Source organism: Opisthocomus hoazin, chromosome 9, assembly GCF_030867145.1.
Source record: "Opisthocomus hoazin isolate bOpiHoa1 chromosome 9, bOpiHoa1.hap1, whole genome shotgun sequence".
NCBI classification, from domain to species: Eukaryota; Metazoa; Chordata; class Aves; order Opisthocomiformes; family Opisthocomidae; genus Opisthocomus; species Opisthocomus hoazin.
Window position 1 is genome coordinate 30723715 of NC_134422.1, and position 25139 is coordinate 30748853.

Sequence of the window (25139 nt, forward strand, 5' to 3'; positions counted from 1 at the left end):
GATGGGCCACTGCGAATGGGGCAGGAGGAACAAAAGGTTGGGGTGGTGGGGTGGGCCTGGGCACTCACAAGAACAGCAAGACACTGCGGTACCGGTCAGCAAAGCTTGTCTGGACTGGGGATATGTGGGAGTTTAGAAAGGAGGTCTTATCCTTATCCGTACATGCAACTTACAAAGTATTTATGTTCTAGGTGCCTAGTCTTGTGTATCTTGACAATCTTCATAATTCCGTGCTGTTAAAGCAAACATGAAACTATGTAGTAATCAGTGTATCTGCAATATGATGTGGTGATGCTCAAAAATCTGATTTCTTCTTTTTCTCACAAGTTACTGTAAAAGGTAGTAGTGAACATGTTAGAATACAAATACTGTGATGTATAAGTGCATGCTAAATTGAACCAAATTCGAGAGTACTTAGAATGTGCAAATAACGCGAGACTTAGGAGCTCGTCCAAAAAGTACAAGTCACATTGGAATCTCGCTTAAACTGCATGTGTCAAGATGTAAATCTTGCACGTAGCTTCCTGCATTCCTTGGTGCTTACTGTATGTTATGAGAAGGTTCCTTTTAGGTGCTTGCAAGTCGCGTTAAGAGTTTGATTTCCAAGATGCTGGTGTTGTAGAAGAGGGAGCACATCAAAGAGTTAATGCTTTTGCTGATTACACATGCAAAAGATGATGCAAGTGTAGAAACCACACTTGTAAAACCAGAGGTCCATTGCTGAGGAGTGTGTGAAAGGATTGGAAGTTCTTCCTAGGAAAATATTGCCTTTATCAGCAGGAATTTGGCAACATCTACCTTTGTGAACATAGATAAATACCTGATTCAAGAGACTCCTCACTTGCATATTTCATCTATTTTTAATCCCATTTGTATAGCAGCTGACTCCATACTGGAGTTGTGAATTCTGTCAGCAAACAAAAGCAGCATTAGTTTTCCAACATACTTGAATATGTAGCTGGGAAATTGTTTTTTAAAGTTCTCTTCAGATGCTTGGCTGGGAGATGTTCCTGATGCAAAAGATCTGCTCCTGAAATGCTTCCGATGAGGTAGTTTTTTTGTCTGGAGTCATCACCATGATACGTGCATGGGAACTGGGAGAAAGTTGTTGATTTGCTTGCCTTGGACAAACTGGCTGATACTCGCAAAAAAGTAATAAAACTAGATAGCTCCTTAAAAAATTATAAAAATCAAAGGGAATCCTACAGTAGGTCTGGTTTGTAGTTCACACTTGCAAAAATGCAGAATACTCAAAAAACCTGACTGTATAACATGGAGGACTAAGACTTAAAATACAACTCGTGTTAAAGCTGGGGTAGAAAACAAACTGTTGTCATTAATGAAGTCTCTTAAGAACTGTTTACATGTTACAAACAGTAGTAATGCATGGGTTTTCTTTTGTGCTTTCTGGAAGGTGAAATGCAACATGGAGAAGACTTGGTACTGTAGGAAAGAATGGAGTTACCATATTTGCATGGACACAGGCTATTCTTAAAATTCTTATAAAATTTTTAATGTCTAGACTACTTAAAATGCAGTGAGTTTACAATTAATTTCTTTCATGGCCAGTTTACCAGTATATACGTATAGCTAGAGTATTGTTTACCTGTGAGCATTTGTCGGACTAATACCTGGTTTATGTGGGTGGGACAAAAATCATGGCAACAGGGAGAGGCAGAACAAAATTCCAGGTGCTTAGAAGAATTTAATTTGCTTTTTCGAAAAATTTTTAAATTTTCTTTCCTAGTTTCTTTTTAAGGAAATTCAGGTTTAATTCTTTTCCTTCTTTTCATTTCCTGAGATTTCCTAAACTGATGTTGGAGCTAAACATTTGGTACTTAAATATTTCAGTGTTCATATACAGACAAGCTCATTTGAACAGTCGCTTTCATTACTAAATATACAGATTGTGATTTATATACATCGACTTGCTTTCTTTTGATGTGAGCTGCAGCTACAACTTTGAACTGTTGTTTTATCCTTGTTGATTAGCAATTGTTTACTGTAAGACAGAAATTTCATATTATACTCAGGGTTGAAGTGTGGCTCTACTACTTTAGGCAACACATCTCCAAATAATATTCTCTTTCTTGCAATACTGAAGTATAGTTTGCATTGAAAAGGAAGTTTCCCTGACTTTGTGTTTAAAATGAAATGTCTTGGATGTGGTCATGGAACTACCCACCTGTATTGACACTTCTAAGTCTTTTCCTTGGAGGGCCAGTGAAGTTGAGCAAGGAGAGGGGCATTTCTGCTTCTTTCCACCTTTCGTCTGATCTGAGCATCATCTGCCTCCAGGCCCTTTCCCAACGCAGAAATGCTCTGCTGGTTGTTTTGCTCCAGCTCTGGAGAGAGGTGTGCTGCCTCTGGGTAGCCAGAGGCCTGAGTAGATTGGACAGCACAGGGCAGTACACAGGATTAGTAGTGTGGCTGTGGAGGTAATATCCATTCTTAATATTTGATATTTGATGTTCTGTGTATTATATAATATTCTATATTACTGTATCACCATTGGGAACATTTCCTTTTATTTTGACATTCTTTTTTATATATTAAATATTTTCATATCAGTATTTAAAGAAGGACTGAAAAGTGATTTTCAAAGATCAGTGTAGAATTTAACATTCATTGCACTCTGCCTACATGCATGGTTTTGGAAGTTATGCAATCGCTTTTTATAGAGTTGTGTGTTTTGGTGATCTAGGCTTGCTCAGTTACTGCTTAGAAGTTTAAGTGTATTAGGAGCTATATATGATACAGAACTTGGTTCATGACAAACTACTATGTACTCTAAATATAAAAATATTTATTTGCAGTAAGCTTCCAGTAGAAATGGCTTCCATCCTTATGTGTACTGACTTTAAACTACTGAGTAGGAAAGAATAAGTTGCCATGATGTAGGGCCGTACACAGTCTGGCTGTGGAAAGAATTTGCATGGAGTTGTTGCATATTTAGTTCAGACAGAAGAAGGCTGAAATCTAAGTGCCCAACACAGAAGCAGTTGCTATTGGTTATGTGCAGACTGCAGTTGCGGGGGCGAGGGAGGGCTGTAGCAGGGCATATTGTCACCTTGGCACTGAGGGAGTGCCCTTCCTGACAAACTGCCGGTCGTTGTTCCAGATTGCGGAGGTACTAGATCATCATAGAGCAATTGCTCAAGCAGTTTTTTAAGATGAGCAAAACGCATTTTTTCTGATCTCATTATTGGAGGAGACTGGACCTGTTTTTCAGAAACATTACACACAGAAAAATCAACATGAGGCAGACACCTGGCATGAAAAAAATTTGCCTGAATGCTAACAGTTTGGCAGCATTTTAATAAGCAAATGAAAACAGTATGTAGTAATGGGAATTCAGCTGTAGTGATTGCTACCAGATCCATCAAGAATAATGGACTTGCATACCAACCCAGACTTACGACAAATATTGTGATTGTAGGTAACTAAATGACCATGGAATCTGGAGCAGAGAACCAGCAGAGTGGAGATGCAGCCGTTACAGAGGCAGAAACCCAACAGATGACAGTACAGGCACAACCACAGATTGCAACGTTAGCCCAGGTATAAAATCATACGGTGTAATAGTTTTACCTGTTGGATAATTTTTTTTAAGAGGGATAATGTCTGCTTATGGGCCTGAGAGAAGGTTCCGTTGATGTGATTCTGAAACAGGTGTGATGTATAGTTCCTTTAGTATTTGTCTTCACATTTTTAAAGCAGTAGAGATTTTTAACCTACCATCACACTAGACTGTGTTAGTTCTGAAGAACTGTATGTGTGTGAACTGTCTAATGTTGACAGAATAACAAATGAAAATATTTCTAGCATTCTTTACCACAACCATACCGCTGAAAGGTATTTTTTTGCAAAACATATATTTTACTGTCTTTTTTATATTGACTGGATTGTTTTGCTGTTATGTTTTCTGTTAGAAATTTGTCTATAGCAGTCACTTTAATTTTGAAGAAAACAAACTGAAAATACAGATAAATAATGTAGCAAATACAGCACCTTGTCAGATGGGATTAATATTATAAACATTACAATGAAGCGGAACAACCTGGCATTTGACAGTTATCCTGTTGTCTCCAGAATTTCACAGGCTGTTTAGAGAGACAGTCGTAGATCATTTATTATCCCCAAATTATTTTGGAGAGACAAGAAATGTGATCTCTAATTTTGGAACCTACTTTCATTCATGGATACACGGCAGAAGCAACTCCATTGTGTAAATTAGTACAGAATCTGTTCAACTCTCTTCTGTTTCATTTTAAAACTTATTTGCAGTCTGCAAAGAACAAACAGGCTTTTTAGATCTCGTAGTTTGGGGAGTTGAGTGTCTTTGAACTGGCACAAGTGTTAAATCACTTACCATTTTATAAATTATTAATGTCTTTTTAAAGTCATTACACCTTTTGGTAAACCAGAGATAGTACACTTCCATTAAAGTGCCACTATAGAGATTGGAGCTGTTAAAATGCACAGGGTGATTTTGTTCAGTGAAGATGTAGTGTGAATTTACAGGACACCAGCTGCCCTGCACCAGCTTGCCTCTTTGGGCAGTTTTCTCACTGTCTAACTTAGGCACAGGATGTAGGTGGTGTGAATAACACTTCAGTGTGAGCTGGGTGGAAGTAGTTTATTTCTCTTGCAAAACCAGTAAACTGCTTCTCACTTGATACGCGTTAAGATTTAGTCCAGAGAAGCAAGAATGTTTCAAATTCATGTGCTAACATACTAACCTCCAGGTAGCTGAACTTACAGGTATGTGGGGGGTTGAATGCACTTTACTCGGGCAAAATTACCCCAGTACTTGAATGAGATTTTTTTCCAAGTATGAAATAGCTATACAGCTATGGTTAAAATCAATGTGAACCACAAAGAGATGTTATATTTTTCCTAATTTCCCTTTGTTGTCATTCACTGTATTATTTGCACCTTAGCTTTTCCGCAGGCTTTATATTTCCTTGTAGAGATGATGTAACAGTCTAAACATAATTCTTTGTCTTGTTCACATCGGCGTTACGTTATTACTATATTTTTAATAACGCGAAGTGGCAGAGTTTGGCATTAGGGAGTACACTCAGAGGCTTAGGCAAATCTGAATAGCTATGTCAATTTAATTCTTTCGTTATCTCTTGTAAGGTCACCCCTCTTGTAAGCTTAGTTTAATTGCTGCATTTTTAGTGAGTTCAGGGTAGTTTTCAGAGTCAAAAGGAAACTCGTTCCAGTTCCACAAGGTATGAGTCAGAGACATCTGCGGAAGTTACACTCTGCTGTTGGCTTAATCCAACCACAGAGTGGCCTCCAGTTGATCAGCTTTGCTGTCACTGCCAAGGACTGTTTAGTCAGACATGCATTATTAAAAAAGGTTGCTTGGTAAAGGAATATAATTTGCCAAGAGGAAAGTGCGCTCATGTTAATCTCAGCCCCAGTTTCTCTGAGACATGAGTTAAGTACTGCCATGTAATGCTGTAACCGTTTTCCTGATTAAGAAAGGTAAAGGCAAACACAAATTTGTGGATCAGGGAGAGACAGCTGTGGAGGAGAGTGGTCTACATGTAATTCCCCTTAATTTTGTGGTTAAGTAAGATTTCCTTGTAAGTGGTGGATGTTTATGGAAATTCAGAGATCAGCTGCTGCAGCTTTTTGAGAACCACGTGATCATGGGGACAGCAGAGGATTTACTTCTGTATCCGGTACATAGCAGCTCTTTGAGGTGAGGTGGGACAGCAGTGCGGCTCCTTCTCACACTGTAGCTACATGGATCGAATTTCTTGAAAATGCTGTTGGAACACTGGAGGATTGTAAAATTTTCCAAACTTGGGTGTGTAGGAGAAGGCTGTCTAGTCAGCTGTCCACGACCTGGCTGTGGTCTGCAAGAGCTCATGCTGGCCTGCAGTCCTTCCCTGAGGGCTGTGATGGCGCGACTCCGGCATGGCCCTTCAGCCAACCATAATAGTTCTTGTGACCTGCCAGAGTGACACTTCCCCACGTGATGTGAACAGCTTTGTGTGGGAATCTCTGTCGTCAGAGCCTGAGCCCCTGCGCAGGACGCATGGCTGTGCACGCAGTGCTAACGTGCCGTGCTGAAGTCGTTAGCCTATTCCTGCTGGCGTAGCCGCTCTGCCTGCAGGTCTGTGCTGGAGAAACAGAGTTGTGTTTAGGAAATGAGGGTTTAAAATGTGGGCCATTTTTTCTCGTAGAAGGAACTCTAAGACTAGAATTTGTGTTGACCTGTTACACTGAATCACAATAACTTCCTACAAACCATTTGTTTGCACTGCAAACTCATGGGTTTTCTGTCTGAACACGTGGTCAGTTTTCTTTATTTAAATCGACTTTGCCAGCTACTCAATATAGTTTAGTCTCTAGGATGTCTGAAAGGTATGAGTCCCTAAAAATTTTAACTTCTTACACCTGGCAAACACTGCGCATTTGCTTGAGTGAGAACAAAAATAGCTCCACTCCCATATGTTTCTGCCTTTGACTCAGCAATGTCTGGAGGAGTACACCCAAGTCCTAGCACCATCTAACTGAAGTAAGCGAACGGTACTAACACGTTATTATTAGGTTACCACAAAATAGAGGCAATTGTGTTTTTCTCATTCTTGTCTGTTGTTTTACAAGCAGTGTTTTAAGCCTGCAGAAATTCTGCATTAGATTAACTTGTAAAGTAGGTCAGATGTTGGGCTTAGGCAGTTCAGGGAGTTTTATATTATGCTGAAACATTTGTCATCTAGCCGGGGTCTAGAAAAGACATAATTCTTTCAGCAAAAAGTGTTCTTGGTAGTGAAATAAGAAGATTTTTGCGATAACCTAAAGTACACTCACTGTCTCTCCTTTGCAGGTATCTATGCCAGCAGCTCACGCAACATCTTCAGCGCCCACGGTGACCTTAGTTCAGCTGCCCAATGGGCAGACGGTGCAAGTTCATGGAGTAATTCAGGCAGCCCAGCCATCAGTTATTCAGTCTCCACAGGTCCAGACAGTTCAGGTACTGGCTGAAGAAATTCCTAATACATAAATTGGGCCTTTTGAATAGTCCTGCCAGTTCACTGGTTTCTAATGTGTTTGTGTCCTGGGTTGTGTTTTTGCTTATATAAACTTTTAAGAGCATGTTGAAGGCACAATCTGTACAGTATTTGCTACTCTGTGACTTTTTTTCTGTTCTGGTTTAACTACTTTTCACTTTCAAACATTGCTGAGTTTCATTTCCCTCTAGAATTTGGTTGGTGAGTTTAACAGCTTCATAGGTTTTTCTTACAGTATTTCTCTACCTATTCTCTCTACTGTATCTTCATACGTCTTTAAGAATTCATACTATCCTGAAGTGAACAAAAGGGATTTTTCAATGTAATCTTCAGTCATTAGTGAGGATGGTATTCTGGGGTGAGAGTCTTTGCTACTTAGCAAATGTTTGCATTGGTTTACAAAACAGACGTCTGTATGTTAATAGTCCTTAAAATAAACCTATCAGTCCTCTTATAAAAATGGTTTAAAAATTTCCCTGTTGAACATTATTTGCTTTGTAAAGCCTTAACACTTTCTCTTCTATAAAGCAAGACAGATAATGCAGTATGATGAGATAGCTTGAAAACATAGGAGACAAATAGTCTGAAATGTTTAAAACGTCACTTTTTTTTTTTAGCCACTTTAAGGCTAGTGTTACTGAATGCAGAAAGATAAATTGCTTAGTATACAGCAGCTCTGCAAGGCCGGAACTGTACATCTTTCCTTTGCTATTAGTACAGTGAGCTCATTTTAAAAAGTAGACATGACTATTTGATACAGATATTTAGCTGGGTATTATTTTAAAAAATAATAAGGCATGCATAATTTAAAACTAGGCCGTTCTGATAATAATCTTTGTTTACTCCTTGTCAGCTTTAGTGCTGAGTTTCTGGCAGGCTCTACCCTCCTCAGCCATTGGAGTCAAAAGTTTAGAGTTTCAGTCTATCGGAGGTGAGCAGTTTTCAGATAAGTGCACAAGTTACTGGCCCAGGGGTGGAAGATAAGAGACTAACAATGAAACCATGCTTGGAATTCACCTGGCTCAGTGCAAAGCCAGAACTGTTTGGAATGCTGTGATATTCAAAGCCCAGTAGTTCATAGTCAGCCTTGGACCTGTTCAGGCCCTCTGTCTAATAACTGAGATCTGGGCGCCTGCAAGCGTTTTGAGCGCTTAGGAATCTTCCTGACAGTGCACAAAGTGTCAGACTGTGAGATGTGTTTCTCACACAGGCATTTCTCTATTCATTATCATTAGCTTTTGTACATTTGTTACATGACTACAGTCTTTTGGAAAATGGTGTCTGTTTTTATGTATTGGAGATGTTTTTACATTTTTGGCACACTTCAAATTTAAAATTATTGGAATATGATTGATAAAAATATTTTATCTTTCTTTTGTAAATCTTTATCTTTTTTAGCACAGATGTTCAGAATTGCAGCACTGCATTATTTTTTAGCATCTTCTTGTATGACATTTTCCTGACAATTTCCAACCCTCCAAAAAGGCAGTCTCTCTGTAACGTATCTACCCAATTATTTATAAATTGATGTTTCTCAACTTGAGTATTTTGCTCTTTGTTTCCAAACGTTTCTGCTATCTTAATTGGGTTTTACTTATTCTCTCCCTAAATTTTACTAAAAAATCTTTCTTTGTGTCCTTAAAATGGGTGGAAACAAAGAATAATGGAAAGCAAAAAGTATAGGGAATTACTGTGTATATTTTCTTATTGGAGTATTAAATTAGAAAGGACATTCTCATGGGTAGATAACTGTGGGCATTCTTCATTGGATCTGTTTACTAAACAGCCTGCCCTTTCTGTTCATTGCCTAGGTAGAAGCACTGTATAATATTTGCATTGTGTTTTTCACAGGATGTCAAAATTTCCTTAAAATAAAGGCATTGGAAGTGTCTTGTTAATATTGATTGCTGTTATTATTTACAGATCTCCACTATAGCAGAAAGTGAAGATTCACAGGAATCAGTAGACAGTGTCACAGACTCACAGAAACGAAGAGAGATCCTTTCCAGACGACCCTCCTACAGGTATAGAGGTTAAAAGCAGAAGCATTTTGCTTGATGAATGCGTTGTTCACGTGAGGAGATAGACAATATGATTGTACAGTTATTTTTAGATTTACGATTTAAATGAAACCTCTCTTCTGCAATGTCTTTCCATGGAATAGGATGTAAAAAGATAAACAAATAGGAGGAGGTAGAAACCTCAGCTGTTATGCTCAGTAATAAGCTAATTGCCAAATTTGTGAAACGTTCAGGTATCGTTGTGCTAGGTGCCTTAGAGATAGCTTTGATACTTAATACATGAAATACACTGAAGGTTTGCAAGAAAGTGGCTTCTGTATAATCTGTAGTCTGCAAAAAATCAACGCTATTGTTTTTCATTGTTGTTGAAATGCTAGCCGCAATCAAACTTAATTCCTTTCTCCCATGAGACTTTCAATGAGCATGTGGTGTTCTGTGGCTCAGAGAGAATTTCTGCTTGAGCAAAATTGGTTGTGTTTAAAGTTTATCAAGTCAGGGTATGAGTTGAATATAGTGATAGGCATCTAGCATATTTAGTTGTCATGGCAAATACTTCTGCAGTAAGACCAACTGAGGTGCTCCTTCACATGGTGTTAGTTATATGTTACTTTATTAACTAAGCCCTTGCACAGCTTTTTCTGGCTGTACTAAATCTCACTTTTCATTCTTAAAACATGCTAAATAGCGTTAAGGAACAGATGTGGTGTTCAGCAGGTGTTAGATGACCTGTGGATTCCTGCTGCTTCTGAAAATTCAGATGCTCCTTTTTTCTTTATGAGCATAGCCTTAGAAACATAAACTAGACTCTAGGCCTGAGCGTATCTCAGCCATATTTTTTTTACCACTTGCAGATTATTTTCTACCTTCTCCAGCAGCCTTCAAGGCTGTTCCACTGAAGATAGTGAAAATCATTGCTGAAGATCCCTAGCCATAATAGATCTGGGAAAATATTTTTATTTGTGAAGAGCAGTGTTGCTAACATGAAGGCTGCCACAGACTTCCTTGCAGTCTGTTTCTGCAGTGAGACACTTGCTTTTACTATATATGGAAGAATGGCTGTATGTCGTGAGACAACACAGCTAAGTAAACAAGCAGCAAAACTGACAAGAGGGGACTTGTGCATACTAACTTCTCATTGAGGTGGACTCCTCTGCACACACTGATGCCACACCACAGCCTCTGTCCTCAAACCAAATCCTGGTGACTCAGCAAAACTTTGTAATTGTAAAACTTGTATACGCAGCTCAGACTCTGGGCCGGCATAGGGGTCGTGTCAGAAAGGCTGAGCCAGACTACAGCTGTGTTTAGTGAGTTCCTGGTTGACATTATTCAGGGTGCTGTTACTGGCCGCAGAGACAAGATAGGTTCACAGAATTGAAGAGCTATACCTCTTCCTCGAAACTCCACTTTGATCCTGCTACTGAAGTACATCATGTGTTCCCCATGTCAGTTCATAGCTTCTATATTTGTAAAGCTGCCACTTTACCTTCTATCTTAAATCCATCTTTATGATGGCAAAGATAGGATTTAACACCCAGATCATATCTGACATGAGCTTAAAAAAAAGTGGTGAGCTGTAGTTTCTTCTTTTCTGTTTTGAGCTTCTTGGGTCTCGTTCCTCATCCTCCCTGCTTTGTCTGTATTTTTTCATTTGTTTTGTCCACTAGTTTTTCTGGTCTACCACCTAGATTGCAAACTCTCTGGACGAGATTTTTTTATTTGTCCAAGTGGTGCTTAGCACAGTGGAGTGCTTGTGCAATGCTAGGGTTCCTGCATGCACACAGAGTCAAAACAGCAACTGCAAAGCTCTGTTTGTCAAGTTGCTTAGGAGAGTGACTGCTCTCCCCAGATAGCTCCATACAGATGTTCTGGTTGCCAAAGCCTTAGGAGCCGTATTTAAGAAATGAGTGTTGTCTTGGAGCTTGGGGTCTACAGCTGTGTTTGCTTCATCACACTTTGAGTTCTAGTGACAGTCCCCAGGAAAACATATGAGGAGAATTACAAAAAACGTTGCCCTTTACCTAAGTAGCGTTTTGCAGTGGCATCATAGAATATGCCACCAGTTGAAAGGGCTTGACAGTGCTCTGAGGAACGGTGTTTGGTCTAATTGATGCAAATTGCAGTAACTGCTGTGGTCAATCTTACAGTCATGTTCAGTGGGATCTGTAGCAGTGATGTTTTAGCAGTTTTCACTTTGGATAATTAACCCGTGGAAGTAATTAAACTGTTCTTTACCATGCTAATCTCAGAGCTTTCTCAGGCAGGGCACTTCTAAAGATAACTATGTGACTTCACTCAAACACTCGGTATTGTCTCTCAGGCAGGTGTTAGATTATAAACTGGTTTCTCTTTACAAGCATTTCTAACTTCCTTGATACTCAGCTCTGGCTGAGGACTTTATGGTCTCTGGAATGGAGCAGTTCTCCTGATGTAAGTGAGGAGATGATAGGTTTTTACGTACTTTGCTTTCTTCAAATCTTTATGTGGCTAAAAGCAGGAAGCAAGTAAAACCAGATGTGAAACATGTTTTTAAGAAAAAAGGAAGGTTGTGATAGCTGTATATTGGGTTGAGAAGAACCCGTTGAGAAGCACTTGTGTCTTGTGTTGATAAGCACAACTGTTCTGTGCTGGCTACCTTGCTCACCTATGCATGGCACTTTGGACAATCCTCTCCAATAAGAGTTTGAAGATAGTGCAGGTTTTCCATTCTGCACCTGTATTTTCCTTGCTGGCTTCTTGCACTTTCCAGTTTTCTCCAGCATTATGTATCAGATAGACTTTTTTTTTTTTCCAATTTTTATTAAAATCTGTACAACACACTGTCTTTGCCAGAAAAATTTTGAATGACTTGTCCTCAGACGCCCCAGGAGTGCCAAGGATCGAAGAAGAAAAGTCTGAAGAGGAAACAGCAGCACCTGCCATCGCCACTGTTACGGTGCCAACTCCCATTTACCAAACCAGCAGTGGGCAGTACAGTATGTAGTCTGAATTTCTCAGTGGTGCTAGTAAGTGGGGATGAGAAGATGAAGAACTGTTACTTCTGTAACTGTTTACACTAGGACACCCCAGGAGGTGAAAATAAGATTGCTTTAATTTGACTGTATGTTAACCATACCTTTTAAACACATTCCTATTGTAAGTATTTGAAATGTTCAACTAACATTCTGGGGCTGCTTGCCAGTTAGTGCAGCTAATGCATCCTAAGGCAAAATATGAACTTAACCATAATGCTATTATAAACGTTTTTTACTTCAGGAACCATATGAGGTCATTTAGAAGTTTCTTTTTTTCCTGGCAGATTATTAATCCTGGCTTACAAAATTGTAACCTCATTAATAGAAAAAAACATTACAGTCTGCAATTACCTTTTTAAAAAGTCCTGAAAAAATAAGAATTTCAGCAACCTTATTTAAAGTATGTAATAAATATATGTTTATTCATTAGATTTTATAGATATAGTGCTTTGACTTAAAGGATTGAAGATACGGCAGTAAAGCTAGAATTCTCATGCTGTCTCAGACAAACAGTATTAAATATACAAAAGGGAGAAAGAACTAGTTGTTCATATCTTTCTCTTAAAATATCTTTAAAATTTTGTATCTCTTTACTCTTTAGCTACTTTGCTTAATATCCTACTTAATTTTATTGAAACTGCTGTGGTTAACTGCTTTCCTACCGTAACTGTAAAATAACTGCTTATGCAGCTACTTCAGATTTTGGTGTGTCCGTATGTAGGCACACAGTGAAATTCTGTGGATCACGAATGAGGGGTGATGTCTCAGTACACTTCCATGACAGGATTGAGGGGAAGCAAAACCAGCAAAGTAAGACTGCTTGAAGGAAAAAAAAGTCTGTGAAACTGGACCTTTATGAATGAAAATGCTGCTAGGAAGGTGCTGAGGAAGTTGTATAGAAGGGGGGATACAATCAGAATTTAAAAAATGCCAAAGCAAGAAGAAAGTGAAACACAAGATGGATAGCAATAGCAGCAGAGGAGACTGAAGGGCGTAAAGCGTGGAAGAGGAGAGGAAATTCAGATGAGAAGAAAAAAGAAAGGAATGAGGAAAAGATCTAAACCAACCAAGAAGAAAATCTTAACTAACAAATTAAAAAAGTATTCCCTGCGGGGAGGATTGTAGCTCCTGTGTGTGATCAGAGAAACTAATTTGTGTTTTAGGCTGTGGTTTTTGGCCCCCTCAAAAAATATGGGTCTCACAAGAAACTGAAAACATACTTTCAAAGCATGATTTCTTTCATGTACATTAAAGCCATGTGTCTGATTTGAGGATGTATCAGGGTTCAAGGGATTTAACTCAGATCAGTATTCTTCCATATCTAGGTTTAGTACTGTAAGTTAATGAGTGAATTAGTGACTTAAATGCTGTGTCAATTTGTTTTGTCTTCAGTTGCTATTACCCAAGGAGGAGCAATACAGTTGTCTAACAATGGCACAGATGGAGTACAAGGTCTCCAGACGTTGACTATGACCAATGCAGCTGCAACCCAACCTGGCACCACCATTTTACAATATGCACAGACCACAGATGGACAACAGATACTTGTACCCAGTAACCAGGTTGTTGTACAAGGTGAGAAACTTCACAGCCGGTCATGCTGTATAACGTTTTCTCCATTCAGATGCAAGTTACCAACCTAACTCCTTCAGATGTGTCAGGAAACAGAATTAACAGCTTTAGCACAGATGAGTCTCCAAAATGATTAAATGAAGTTCTGGACAAAGCTATTTGTCACATTTTCTTGGAGCCTTTCCCTTCAGATTGTTAATATTGTGGTATTTTGGGTTTACTTCTTAAAACAATGTACTTATTTTTTATTTTCCGTATTGTCTTTTCTGCATTTTGTCCATGTGATTTTTTTTTAATATGTTCTGCAAAAACTGATACTTTAGAGTTCTGAGTTCTCCCAGATACTCATCTGCAACAATAGTAAATTTAAAGCAAAGCATTAAAATCAGGAAAGAAGGCTGTTTGATTCTTTCTATAAGTACACTTGAATTTATTAGTAATTTTTCCTCGTTTCACTTAAAGTCATAATTTCTTGCTATTGTTGGCTTTTGTAACTAGTCAGCAAGTACTTAATCGTTGAGTCTTGGAATCGTAGAATAATTTAGAGGTCATTTGGTCTAGCCCTCCACTTAGAGCAAACAGGCCTGCTTCAACTTAGAATAAGTTGGGGGTTTTTATTGTGTTGAAATATATGTTTGGATTTATTACAAATTGTGGGGAGCACTACAAATTGTTTATTAAAAATAACAGAAAAGTGTACCTCTGCTTTTATGATTGTAAAGCACCTGATTCGGAAGTTGTCCAGTGAAGAGGTTTCTAAGCATCAGTGAAAATACATAGCTAAGTACTATTGTTGCATCGATCTTCTGGGTTTTGTCTTCTTAAGGACATGTGATTTCTTAAGGTGGTATGGTATTTTTTTACAAGCTCAGGCAAATATAACATACTCCTAGATTACAGTAAACAAACAAAAGAAACCCAAGACCTTGTTCATTCCAGAGAAGTAGTGAAGTTGAGTGCCTAGTTTGCACTGTCTCTCTCTGGTTGGAGTAAATACTGCATTTCTACACCCTTTTTTCTGTGCCAAATACTTACACATGCAGTTTCTCATTTTGCAGATAGACATTTGGAGCATAGCTGGAAACACTATTTGCCATCTTACATGTCCTTAAAACTGCTAAAATTGCCCAAAAAACAGAGAAGTAAAAAAGAAATACACTAAGAGAGAAAGAAGTGCAGCAGTACAGCAAGACAAATCAACTTATCAAGCACAAGTGAAGACGACTTCATCAGGAATGCCCAAAACCTTGTATATGTTAATAAACTAAGACTGAGATAGCAGTGATGACCCAGGTGATGGTCATCCCTCCTGTACTGTAGCCCAGAGCGCATGGTTAGATAGGTTACTAGGTGCACTGTGTTTAACAGCACCGTCACCAAACTGACGTGATGTTCCCGTGTGTTTTTCAGCTGCCTCAGGAGATGTGCAGACCTACCAGATTCGCACTGCCCCTACCAGCACCATTGCACCAGGCGTAGTCATGGCATCCTCTCCAGCACTTCCAACACAGCCAGCAGAAGAGGCCGCACGGAAGAGAGAAGTGCGTTTAATGAAAAACAGGCATGTGCATTTAGATTGCTTTTTTCCCATAGTGCATAGAACTAGAGTGTTAACCACTAGGAATCCTGATCTTTCTTAGTCATTTTACTAAATGCTTTCTGAAGAATTTGCCTTTATTTAAAGATGCAAAGCAAAGAAGCACATCTGCTAATGCCATGTGTTGTGACTATGAAGCCTTCAGTAAAGGTGTCAGACTCATTCTATGAGGTGTGCGAATTTGTTTGTTGCCGTAAGGAGAAAAGTCATTAATGAGAGACTTGCATGACTGCAGATATGTCCTTACAAACACTGAGATGAGTTGATTTTTCTGAGTTGGTACATTCATGTAGTTTCCTTTCTGGATTCTTTACCTTAGCCTTCTGCATGCGTTCTTGCTGCTGGCCCACGTGCACTCTTCACGAGTGCTTTCTTGATTGTCTCACTTGTTCTCTTTAGCTGCTTGCCCTGTGAGTTTTATCGTCCGGAGGCAGAAGGACTCAAGGAAGGGCTGAATAGCTACTCGTTTTGATGTCTTGTGGAGCCAGTAGTGGCAGCACAGGGGCTGAAAGAGAGAGAGAGAGGAGACTTGACCCTGTAGGATTTAGTGTGTGAGGAGGGACAACGAAGCCTGCTGAGGTGGGGCTTGGTGGAGGCAGTCACGGAAGGGAGCAGCACAGAGAAGTCGGGCATGATGCTCCTTAAGCCAGCTGCTGTGGGAGTGGGAAGGGTTGGGCCTGAGCTGACCCATCACACCAAGCTCCATCCACAGGCCACAGATTTGAGGCTCTATGTTACAGTGTGACACAGGGAAAAAAGCGGTGCGTCCCTCCGCTCTGAGGAGAGGAAGCCCCATGAAAGCACTGTTTACTGCATTTGTCAGTCTGAAAAAACTCTTATGCTGTACAAGTGCATTTATCTTCTGTAGATTACCGAGCTGTGAACACAATAGAAAGTTACATGAGCAGACCCAATGCTTATCTGAGGGGCTTTAATGAAGTAAATAATGCTGAACAACAGAGTTCAGTTTTTTAACAGGTTTTTGTACAGAATGTCACCCATCTCCCCTTTTTATATATTTTTCTGGTATCAGTGAATAGTAGATGTCACCCTGTCAGGCTCTGCATTTGAGAAAAATTTAATTGGCATTCTGAATCCCCTCATTTAGTCAGCAGCCTTATTCCAGTAAAAGAAAGCTTTTGTGTTTGGGAAAGCCAAGAAAAACAATGGGGAATTACCCCCACTTGAGTGAAAATGGCAGCTTTTGCAACAGTATAATGTTGCATGTGGTGCTTTTAGCCTGCCTGCTCAATAGATATTTGCAAATCTAGGCTCCATAGCAAAACAGGGGAAAGGGATATAGAGAGGCAGATGGTGAGGTGGTACTTACTGGAGGATTATAGTGTAAATATTCATAGACATTATTGTGCAAATTTTCTGTGTACATTTTACATTTTAAAAGCACTCTTGTAATTCAGTATAACTCTAGCTTAATATACAGCCTGGCACAAATATACAAGCTGGCAGAAAAAAATCACAAAAAGAGAGAAAAAGTTGTCACCCAAGAAGACAGGTTAGTAGTTCGCACTGAGAGGCACTTCCTGATTCAGTAGCACTTAATCTTTCGGTGACACAAGTAACAGCCCAAAATGACTTAAATTCTGTATGTTGCACGTGGCCTACTGGAGTGCTGCAAGCACATGAAATTGTATTTGTAGGAGTGACGAATGGATACTCAAGTCTTTTTGGGGCTTACAAACTAGGTTTTCTTCATCCTGTCTCGTTTATGGAGCTGAATTTCAAAAATTACTTTTAGAGTTCTCTTACCAGGTAGGTCCTGGAACAGACATTTTTTTTAACTAGTGCTACAACTACTATTTATCTAATAAGCAGAAGAGCTGGGTTCAGTTTTGTTCTCTCATTTCCCAGAACATTGACTGTATCACCAATCTGTGCAGTATTTGCAATAAAGGGACACTCAGACTCTCCTTTTAAAGCTGCTCTGCTTTGCACCTAAAGGTTCTGGGCAAACAAGCATGTACATTTACATGTATCTGCAGTGTGCTGCTTTGGCAAGCTGCATTGCAGGAGGAGAGCTCTCTGCCTGGACTCCCATCCACCTGCAGCATTTAGCCTTGTGCTTACTTTGCACATTGGCACCATTCCTGTTGCCGTGCAGGATAGCTTCTGCCTTGGTGTTCCTGCCTTCAGGATGCTCAGCAGCACATTTACACCTTTCAGGAGTTTTTCATTGGTGTTCTTAGTATGTTACCAAGTTACCTACAGGCAGCTCAGTCTTTACAAGCAAGCCTTAAAAGTTTTGACTGTGTCAGGATCTGCTTCAGCACGTTTAACACTGCCATGTTCTTGGCACAGCAGACAAGGACTAAAGAATGAAATGGTTGCTAGTGACTGTTTATTTTGTGACTTGAGTAGTTTATATTATCATTGCAGTGATGCAGACATTATTAACAAAATGAAAATATTGGTCAAGAGCAAATAAATGAATGCTCTAAATACAGCTTTTTTTGCACTGGTTGAACATCCTGGCATATTTGGTTGGACTTGCAAAGAATTAAGACTATAAGGAGATTAATAGATGAACATTGATCTTATCCATGGTTTTGTTATTCATCTATTTATTATAATAAAAGTCAATGAAATTATTACAGCAGCATTCGACTCAGCCTAAAGGCTCTAATGTAAATCCTGCAAGCAGAATTTTGTCAATGAATAGGATCCTGTTCTCACAGAAGCAGAATTTTATTGGTGCTGACTTGCTGGGGTCTGCATGTTGCAGTGATCTGTGGATCTTGAGTGCTTGTGATTTGTGAGGAGCAATTGTTACAAACTCAGCATTTTTTCCTAAATTGCATTTCTTAACAGTACCTCCATAATCTAAAAATGGCAGTACCAAAGGTTTGACCTGAACAGTTAAGTAGCCCATGTCTGCAAGTAATCATTCTGGATTTGAATGGCCTGTTTTGCTTTGCAGAGAGGCAGCACGAGAATGTCGCAGGAAGAAAAAGGAGTATGTGAAATGTCTAGAAAATCGAGTGGCTGTGCTTGAAAACCAAAACAAGACACTGATTGAGGAGTTGAAAGCACTTAAGGACCTTTACTGCCACAAATCAGATTAATTTTGGATTCTCATTTTCATTTGTCCAGGTGGGATAGAGACTGGTTCTGGCTATACCCAGAAAGACAAAGTAAACTTTTTATTTTCTAAACATTTCTTTTTTTCTATGCGCAAAACTGCCTGAAGCAACTACAGAATATACTTCATCTGTGCTTTGCATCAAACTGTGAATGTTCAAGTACTTGCCTCCACTTCTCCCCCTACAAGATTATTTTCATCGTCAGTCTCAGCGTGAAGAACAGGCTTCTTTCTCGTCTCCCCATCCTCTTCAAGGAGTAACCATGGTCACTTGGGAAGTTACTGTGGGGAGGGTCCTTCTGTAATGATTTCAAGAATTTGTGCTGAACTCTTTCCATTGCCTTAGAGACAGAACCACCCCAGCCTCTTGGTCTAGTCTAAAGAACTGTGGGTCACATACGTGGAGCATGCATGGTGGAATGAAGAAGCGATGGTTGCCAAACTGGTTTCATGTATTCATTATGAACTATAAAAATACACAGCTAAGCGGCATGCCAAATGAAAGGCGCTTCACAGTCACGTTCTTGGTGTGGAGATAACATACCCTTTTCAACTTAGCCCAGGAGGGGTTTTGATTTGTAATCTGTATTAAGCCCTCCTGGACTAGTAAAAACTTCTCCATACCTCAGAAAAAAAAGCATTGAAATGAGCTTCACTGGTTAGTTGTTGCTTCTTGAAGCTTATGTGTGCAGGTGTGTTCAACATTCTGAATGCACGAAAAGCAAACACCAACTTCATAGGATATTGGTTGGGAAACGATACTTGGGTAGAAAACTAAAAGGTACAATAGTGATGTTTAGAAAACAGTCACGTAGTAAGCAAGGGTAACACATGAAAGCACTACCTGTTTGTATGAAGAACAACTAAGCAATTGAAGCATGGCCAACTCCACATATATACTCCCTGCTGACAGTATAGTTTGTGTCCCAAGTCCTCTCAAGCAGTGAGGTTATTTCTGTTTCCCTACCACTATCTTATGTAATGGAAATTATTCTACTCAATGGAAACATCAGCCTGGTTTGCTAGATTCTTTTTCAAACTTTGAGGCTGCCTTCCATGCATAAATTAAATTGCAGGATGACAACTATGAGGACAACCTCAAACATTGAAGAGGACTTCAAACACAAATATTCCATCTTCTGCTTTGCAAGGGACAATATTAATTATTTGAACCTGGCCAAGCTAGCTAAATTCTTCATTTATTTGGAGGATTTTTTCATTTAAAGGGTCAGATTTACCAAGTAATTTATTCCTGTAAGTAAAATTACTTATGTGCCTCGGATGTTTGCGAGATCAAATTTTTTTGTTTGCACTGAGGAAATGTGGTCTATCCCAGATTTACATTGTTAAAAAGGTAGTTCATATCTGAAAATGACTCTGTGCTAAGCGTTAGGACTTCAGAAGAATCATGCTCAAAAAGAACCATAAAAGAATGTCAAGAAGTCATCAAAAAGAATGTGTCAAAAAGAATCAGGTGCAGTTTGTTTACTGGCACTCTGAAGCCAGTCTCTTGATACATTAACTCGGGTCATTTGACGGAGTAAATTTACATTGAGCTTTTGGTCAAACTTCTTTGTATAGGGAGATACGAATAAGACTGGTCTGTACTAATGCCTTGCCTAGCGAAGTAATAGTTAATATTTTTTCCCATTCACTCTATCTGTTTTTAAGATATATTTAAAACACGAGCTTCTAAAAGGTTATACAATCAACATGACATTGTAAGAAGAACATTTGAAAGACTCTGGGCAGTTGAGTCTCAAACAGCTAAGCAGTATTAAAAGTTCTGGTTTTCTCATTTGAGAGGGCATTCAGTTTCCAAGAGACTTTAAAAGGAGCAGGGTTAAACTTGTAGCATTGTTGTTAAATCTAGAGTTATCAGGAATTTCAAATTATGTTTGTATTTCAAGAAGAGAACATAAGTATCAGAATTACGAAAGAATTCATTTTCACAAGTTTTGAGGGGGTTTATAATCTATTTTTATCCGCCATAGAGAATTGATTTTCATGTTTTTATTTAATGGAAGATGAATATATTAGTTTAGCAATGCAAATTTAAAGAAGACCCTAAATTCTCAGCAATGTTTTTATAAAAATTGTCTGATTCTTAAAGCCAGAGAACACAAATACGTACAACGGTTACCAGTTTTTCAGATTAGTGCTGAAGTAGAAATGTTGGTAACGCAGGAGTCATCCTTGTAAAACATGAAGCTCATAATGGCCTCATTTACACAGTAACATGTAATGGTTCCTCCAGTTTTGAGAAACATGGTAAAGGCTGTACGTGCCTACATTAAGGCGGTTTCTTTTGTAGAAATGTCTGTTTGCAAAAAAGTTGAGTTCTTGCAGTGAACCTGAATGAGGCTAGCCATGATCTGAGAGCTGTTCCTAATGGGTAATGAGCCCTGTCTAGTGCTTGCTGATAATCACTTGGCACAAAGCCGGGGAGCTGAATGGACCAGGGGAGCCTAAACCGGTAGCCGGACAGGGTTCTAATACAGGGTTGGTGCAAATTTGTGCGGCAGTGAGAGGAGCACTGTGTTACCGCTTTGTCTGTGCGTGGTCTGTGAGCAGTGTTACTAGTCTAGACCTCATTAGCAGGTAACATTTCACTAGGAAAAAGAACATTACTTTAAAGTACATAGGGATCTGCAGGAATCTTTATTTTTATTTATGCTGCACTGAGGATTTAGGGACTTTAATTTCTTTAATAGAAATTTTAAATGACAATAATAATAAAAGTATTAGACCAAGTACAGGTCTGGCTAGGGTTACCCACACGTGCTTTACTATTTGTATTGACCCAAAAGGGAAAGAATGTGACACAGGAACCCATTTGTATGCTATTTACCAAGTAGTGAGGTTGGGGTAATCGCCTTCTGTAAACTAAGGCCATTTGGAAGTAGGATGGAAATTATGCTGGCAGGGGGGAGGGAGGGTTAATTTTATATCTCACAGTTGTGAGTTTTCAAGAATTGATAGCCTGTTTTACCTGAAGAGAGGGTTAGAAAGGGCTAGATCCATTATGTTCATAATAAACAAGAATTGATTTGAAATATAATTTTTGTAATGTCATTATTTTGCAAAACAACAGCACCAATCAGGCAGTTAAGATATTGTCAGAGGTGCTCTTTTAATTTAGATATTCTTGGAAAATATGTATAATATATGTACATATATATATATACACACAGTATATAATCTACAGCTCTGAGAGCTTTTAAGTCAGGAATGCTGAGTATTATAGTATATGGAGGTCAGAAAAAATTTTTACTTTTCTGTGTATGTCTGGGTGTGTGTGGATGTGTGCGCGTGTGTGAAAGCTTCCCCCCGCCCCAGTAGTTCTGGGCTGCATTATTCTAGCGCTTATTACGGATTTGTTTTGTGCTGTTTCTCAGTTATCCATTATCAAGAGTTTTGTTTCATCTGTCATGGCTTTTGTGAGGTTTGTTTTTGTTTTTTGTTGATGGAAATTTTTGAAATTATGTAAAACAGTTGTTTTACACCAGCCACCACCTACCAGAACAGTTCGCTTTTGTGCTTTTTCTCTTTGGCAGCTATCTATCAAAGGCAAAACAATTGGAAGGGTTGTTAAGGTGTTACTTTCTAAAGGAACCACTGGTAAGACTTCTGTTTTCCTCCTGGAGTAGTGGCAGTACGTTTTTATTTAAGCAGCAATTTCACCAGAATCAGGTAGTTGCCAGCACCATTGCTTGTATCTGAAAGCACAATTTTAGCCTGTCGTGCTCGTCGGGACTGTTACAGACACCTGTAGGTTCTGGCTCTCCTGTAGTTGGCGTTTGCATTGCAGACCACTGTCTTCTCTGGTACTTGTACGTAGATCAGGAAATTGGTGGGGTGTTTGGAATCATTAAGAGGCTCAGGAAAAAAGTTAGATTTAATAAGGAAAAACAGCCCTGATAGTTTCTGATCAAAATTTGTACTACAGGGGTTTTTTTAAATCTGGGCTTCCGGTAGACTGCAGCTGCAAGTAGTCATCTGTTAGCGAAAACTGGTCTCTGCTTTTTTATTTTATATTTTTTTAATTTATGACAGACAGCCAGTGCTTTTTGTGGGTTAAAGACAAGTCTCCCCATCAAAGACAGTTCATTATCAGTGGTTGCAAATCTATTGCAATTTAGAGGATTTCATTGGTTTTCTAAGACCCTGTTTTTATTGTCATTTTTTTCACCCTGAAGCTGGTTATTGATGTAACATTTGCCAATGATCTAACCAAAAGGTCATGTATTTATTTTTGTTACACTATATTTTTTGTAAATTTTTTAATTAAAATGTGCACTTTTAAAAAAAGAAAAAAAAAAAAACAGAACAAAAAAAAAGAGCAATTGGGTTTGCTTGAGAAGCTCCCTGGCACAATTGTTGTAATCCTGCTGCCTACACACAATTCACTCCTCTCCCCACAGCAGTTGACTCCTATGCAAATTTAACTTGCTGATGAGCACCTGGCATCCAGCAGGCATTGCTTCAAAATGGCAGGCAATCTGAACTGGCAGTACTGAAGACTGGAAAGAATTAAGTGTGTGGTGTCTCAGCGCAGTAGGTACATGATGGACGTGAAATTATTTTTAGAATAGAACTAGTTCAGTGATCCCAAGTGGGAAAGGGAGGTTAATTTGGAAGGAAAGCTAAACTATTTTTCAGTCACTTTATTCCCCTTTTCTTAATTTGAGATTTGGGTGCAAATTTTACAAGCTGCAATCCAAGAAAATAAATCAAAAGGCTTTCCAGTTCTTTGACACCAGGAAGTAAAGGTACATTGACAATGTGTCACCCTGCTTTAAAAGATAAAAAAAGCACAACCATCTTTCCTTTGCAGGAACAATGATAGTTTAGCTGTAACCCTGAAATCTGTCACTGTGAGCAGGTTTTAAAAGCATACAGTACATTGATGATTCTCTGTACTGTGCCTGGGAACTCTTTTCCCTGAGCTTTTGAATTCGCTAGCTGTAAAAGACACTGATTTTGCGAAACCTGAATGTATCACGAAGCTCAGTTGGTCTGGGGGGAGCCAGACTGATGGGGAGAGACAGGGTTCTGAAAAACCTGTGTGCTTGTGACAGGTTCGGGTCTGTAGATGGATATGACTTAAGTCCGAACATTTTGGGGGAAAAGGGACCAGATCCAGTTGGTACAGAGGGTTTGCATTTCAAGCCTTTTGCCTTGGAGTGTGTTCTTTAAATGTATTATTGAAGCTCTGGCCCACAAAGAGACTTGCTTGGGCTAGTTTGCGTAGCACAAATGGGTGAGTTCAGGTCTCACTTTCACCAGCGAGAGGTAGGAGAAGGCAGCTGTCCTCGGGAGCTGTGCTGGCAGGGAAAGGGCCAGGGACGGGCTGTAATGGTCCATGGTTGGCGCATGTCATAAGCTGACCACTTACTGTACTCACAGCTTGGGAGCGATCGGTTCACTCGGTCTCAGCCTTGGCTATGTATTTCTCTAAATTAGGGGATAGCTGAGTGAGAGCGTGGGGAAGGCAGGCCTTGAGCCAGTTAGTGATCTGGAAATGGCCACTCTTAAGAACTAGGCATGTTCGGATGCTCTCCACAAGTTGTGTTTTATCCAGGTGCCACTCCATTTTTTCTGTGTGTAATGACATTTATTTATATTAAAACAATTTTAACAAGTTCTAGAATTTTGAGTTTTTATGAGATTTGAAACTGTGCTGCTTATATGGACTTCTAGGGATGGGATGGGGAAACAGGGCAAGAAGAGGTGCTAGTTGGTAGCCAACCCCTCCACAGACTTGTCCACAGATTGGTTGTTCAATACAAAAATGAGTTATTTCTACTCTGGATTTATAATTAGAAATTGTTTTGGAACAACGTTTTTCAGGGAAGCTTCCAGAGTGAGGGTTATTATTCTCCCTTTGTAATGGAAGCTGGAAAGAGTAAGTTCACCTCATCTACATTTCTGATTCTTTACTGAAACCATGTCAGCACAGAACAGGGTATTTGAGCTCAACTCCCACACACTTGCAGAATTTAAAAGACTAAATGAAAATCCATTGTTGGGGAAAATAATTTTTTTTTTTTACATTTCCCCAAAAATCTAGAAGCATCCCTGTTGTGTTTGGTTTGTTTTTGGGTTTTTTTTACTTAATTTTTTTGTGCTTTATCTGTGTTTTTAAAAAAAATGTACTGGGTTATAATGCATTTTATTAACACTATGTACATATTAGCTGCTTTGTGTTTCAGAATGTTAGTTATTGCTTTGTATATTAAAGTGATTCTTGTGAATTTGTGAATTATTGTCATAAAGAAGTGCTTTTTCTTACTGTAACCTTTGTGGTATAAACTGTCATAACTCCCTTTTTACACGAACATTTATGTGCAGTCACATAAACATGCTTTAAAAAACTTTACAAAGTCTCTTTTTTGAGCAGGATGTTCCATTTATGGAACAGAAGGCAGATTTAGATTAGATATTAGGAAGAAATTCTTCACCATGAGGGTGGTGAGGCACTGGCACAGGTTGCCCAGAGAAGCTGTGGCTGCCCCCTCCCTGGCAGTGTTCAAGGCCAGGTTGGATGGAGCTCTGAGCAACCTGGTCTGGTGGAAGATGTCCCTGCTCAGGGCAGGGAGGTTGGAACCAGATGATCTTTAAGGTCCCTTCCAACCCTTACCTTTCTATGATTCTATGATTTACACTAATTTAGTGGCAAAGAGTAGCTAGATAGCAGAATGGGAAAAGGCGTGTTTTAAGCAGACTATGGTGTCCTCTCATGATCAGTGGCCTGCTGTAAGAATTCATGAGCTATTTTCCCCAAAAGGAAGGCTTTTCTTG

General features: G+C 39.2%; 1 protein-coding gene across 1 annotated transcript in view; it reads left to right on the plus strand.

Moving 5' to 3' along the window:
* CREB1 (cAMP responsive element binding protein 1) overlaps window positions 1-24554 on the plus strand; it is a 40414-nt gene extending 15860 nt beyond the window's left edge. The window contains exons 2-8 of the mRNA XM_075430780.1: window positions 3440-3561; window positions 6851-6997; window positions 8958-9058; window positions 11888-12030; window positions 13462-13644; window positions 15052-15202; window positions 18174-24554. Of these exons, the coding sequence (XP_075286895.1) occupies window positions 3448-3561; window positions 6851-6997; window positions 8958-9058; window positions 11888-12030; window positions 13462-13644; window positions 15052-15202; window positions 18174-18318 (984 nt within the window). The 5' untranslated portion in view covers window positions 3440-3447 and the 3' untranslated portion in view covers window positions 18319-24554. The remainder of the gene's footprint in view (window positions 1-3439; window positions 3562-6850; window positions 6998-8957; window positions 9059-11887; window positions 12031-13461; window positions 13645-15051; window positions 15203-18173) is intronic.
* Window positions 24555-25139: the final 585 nt, after the last annotated feature.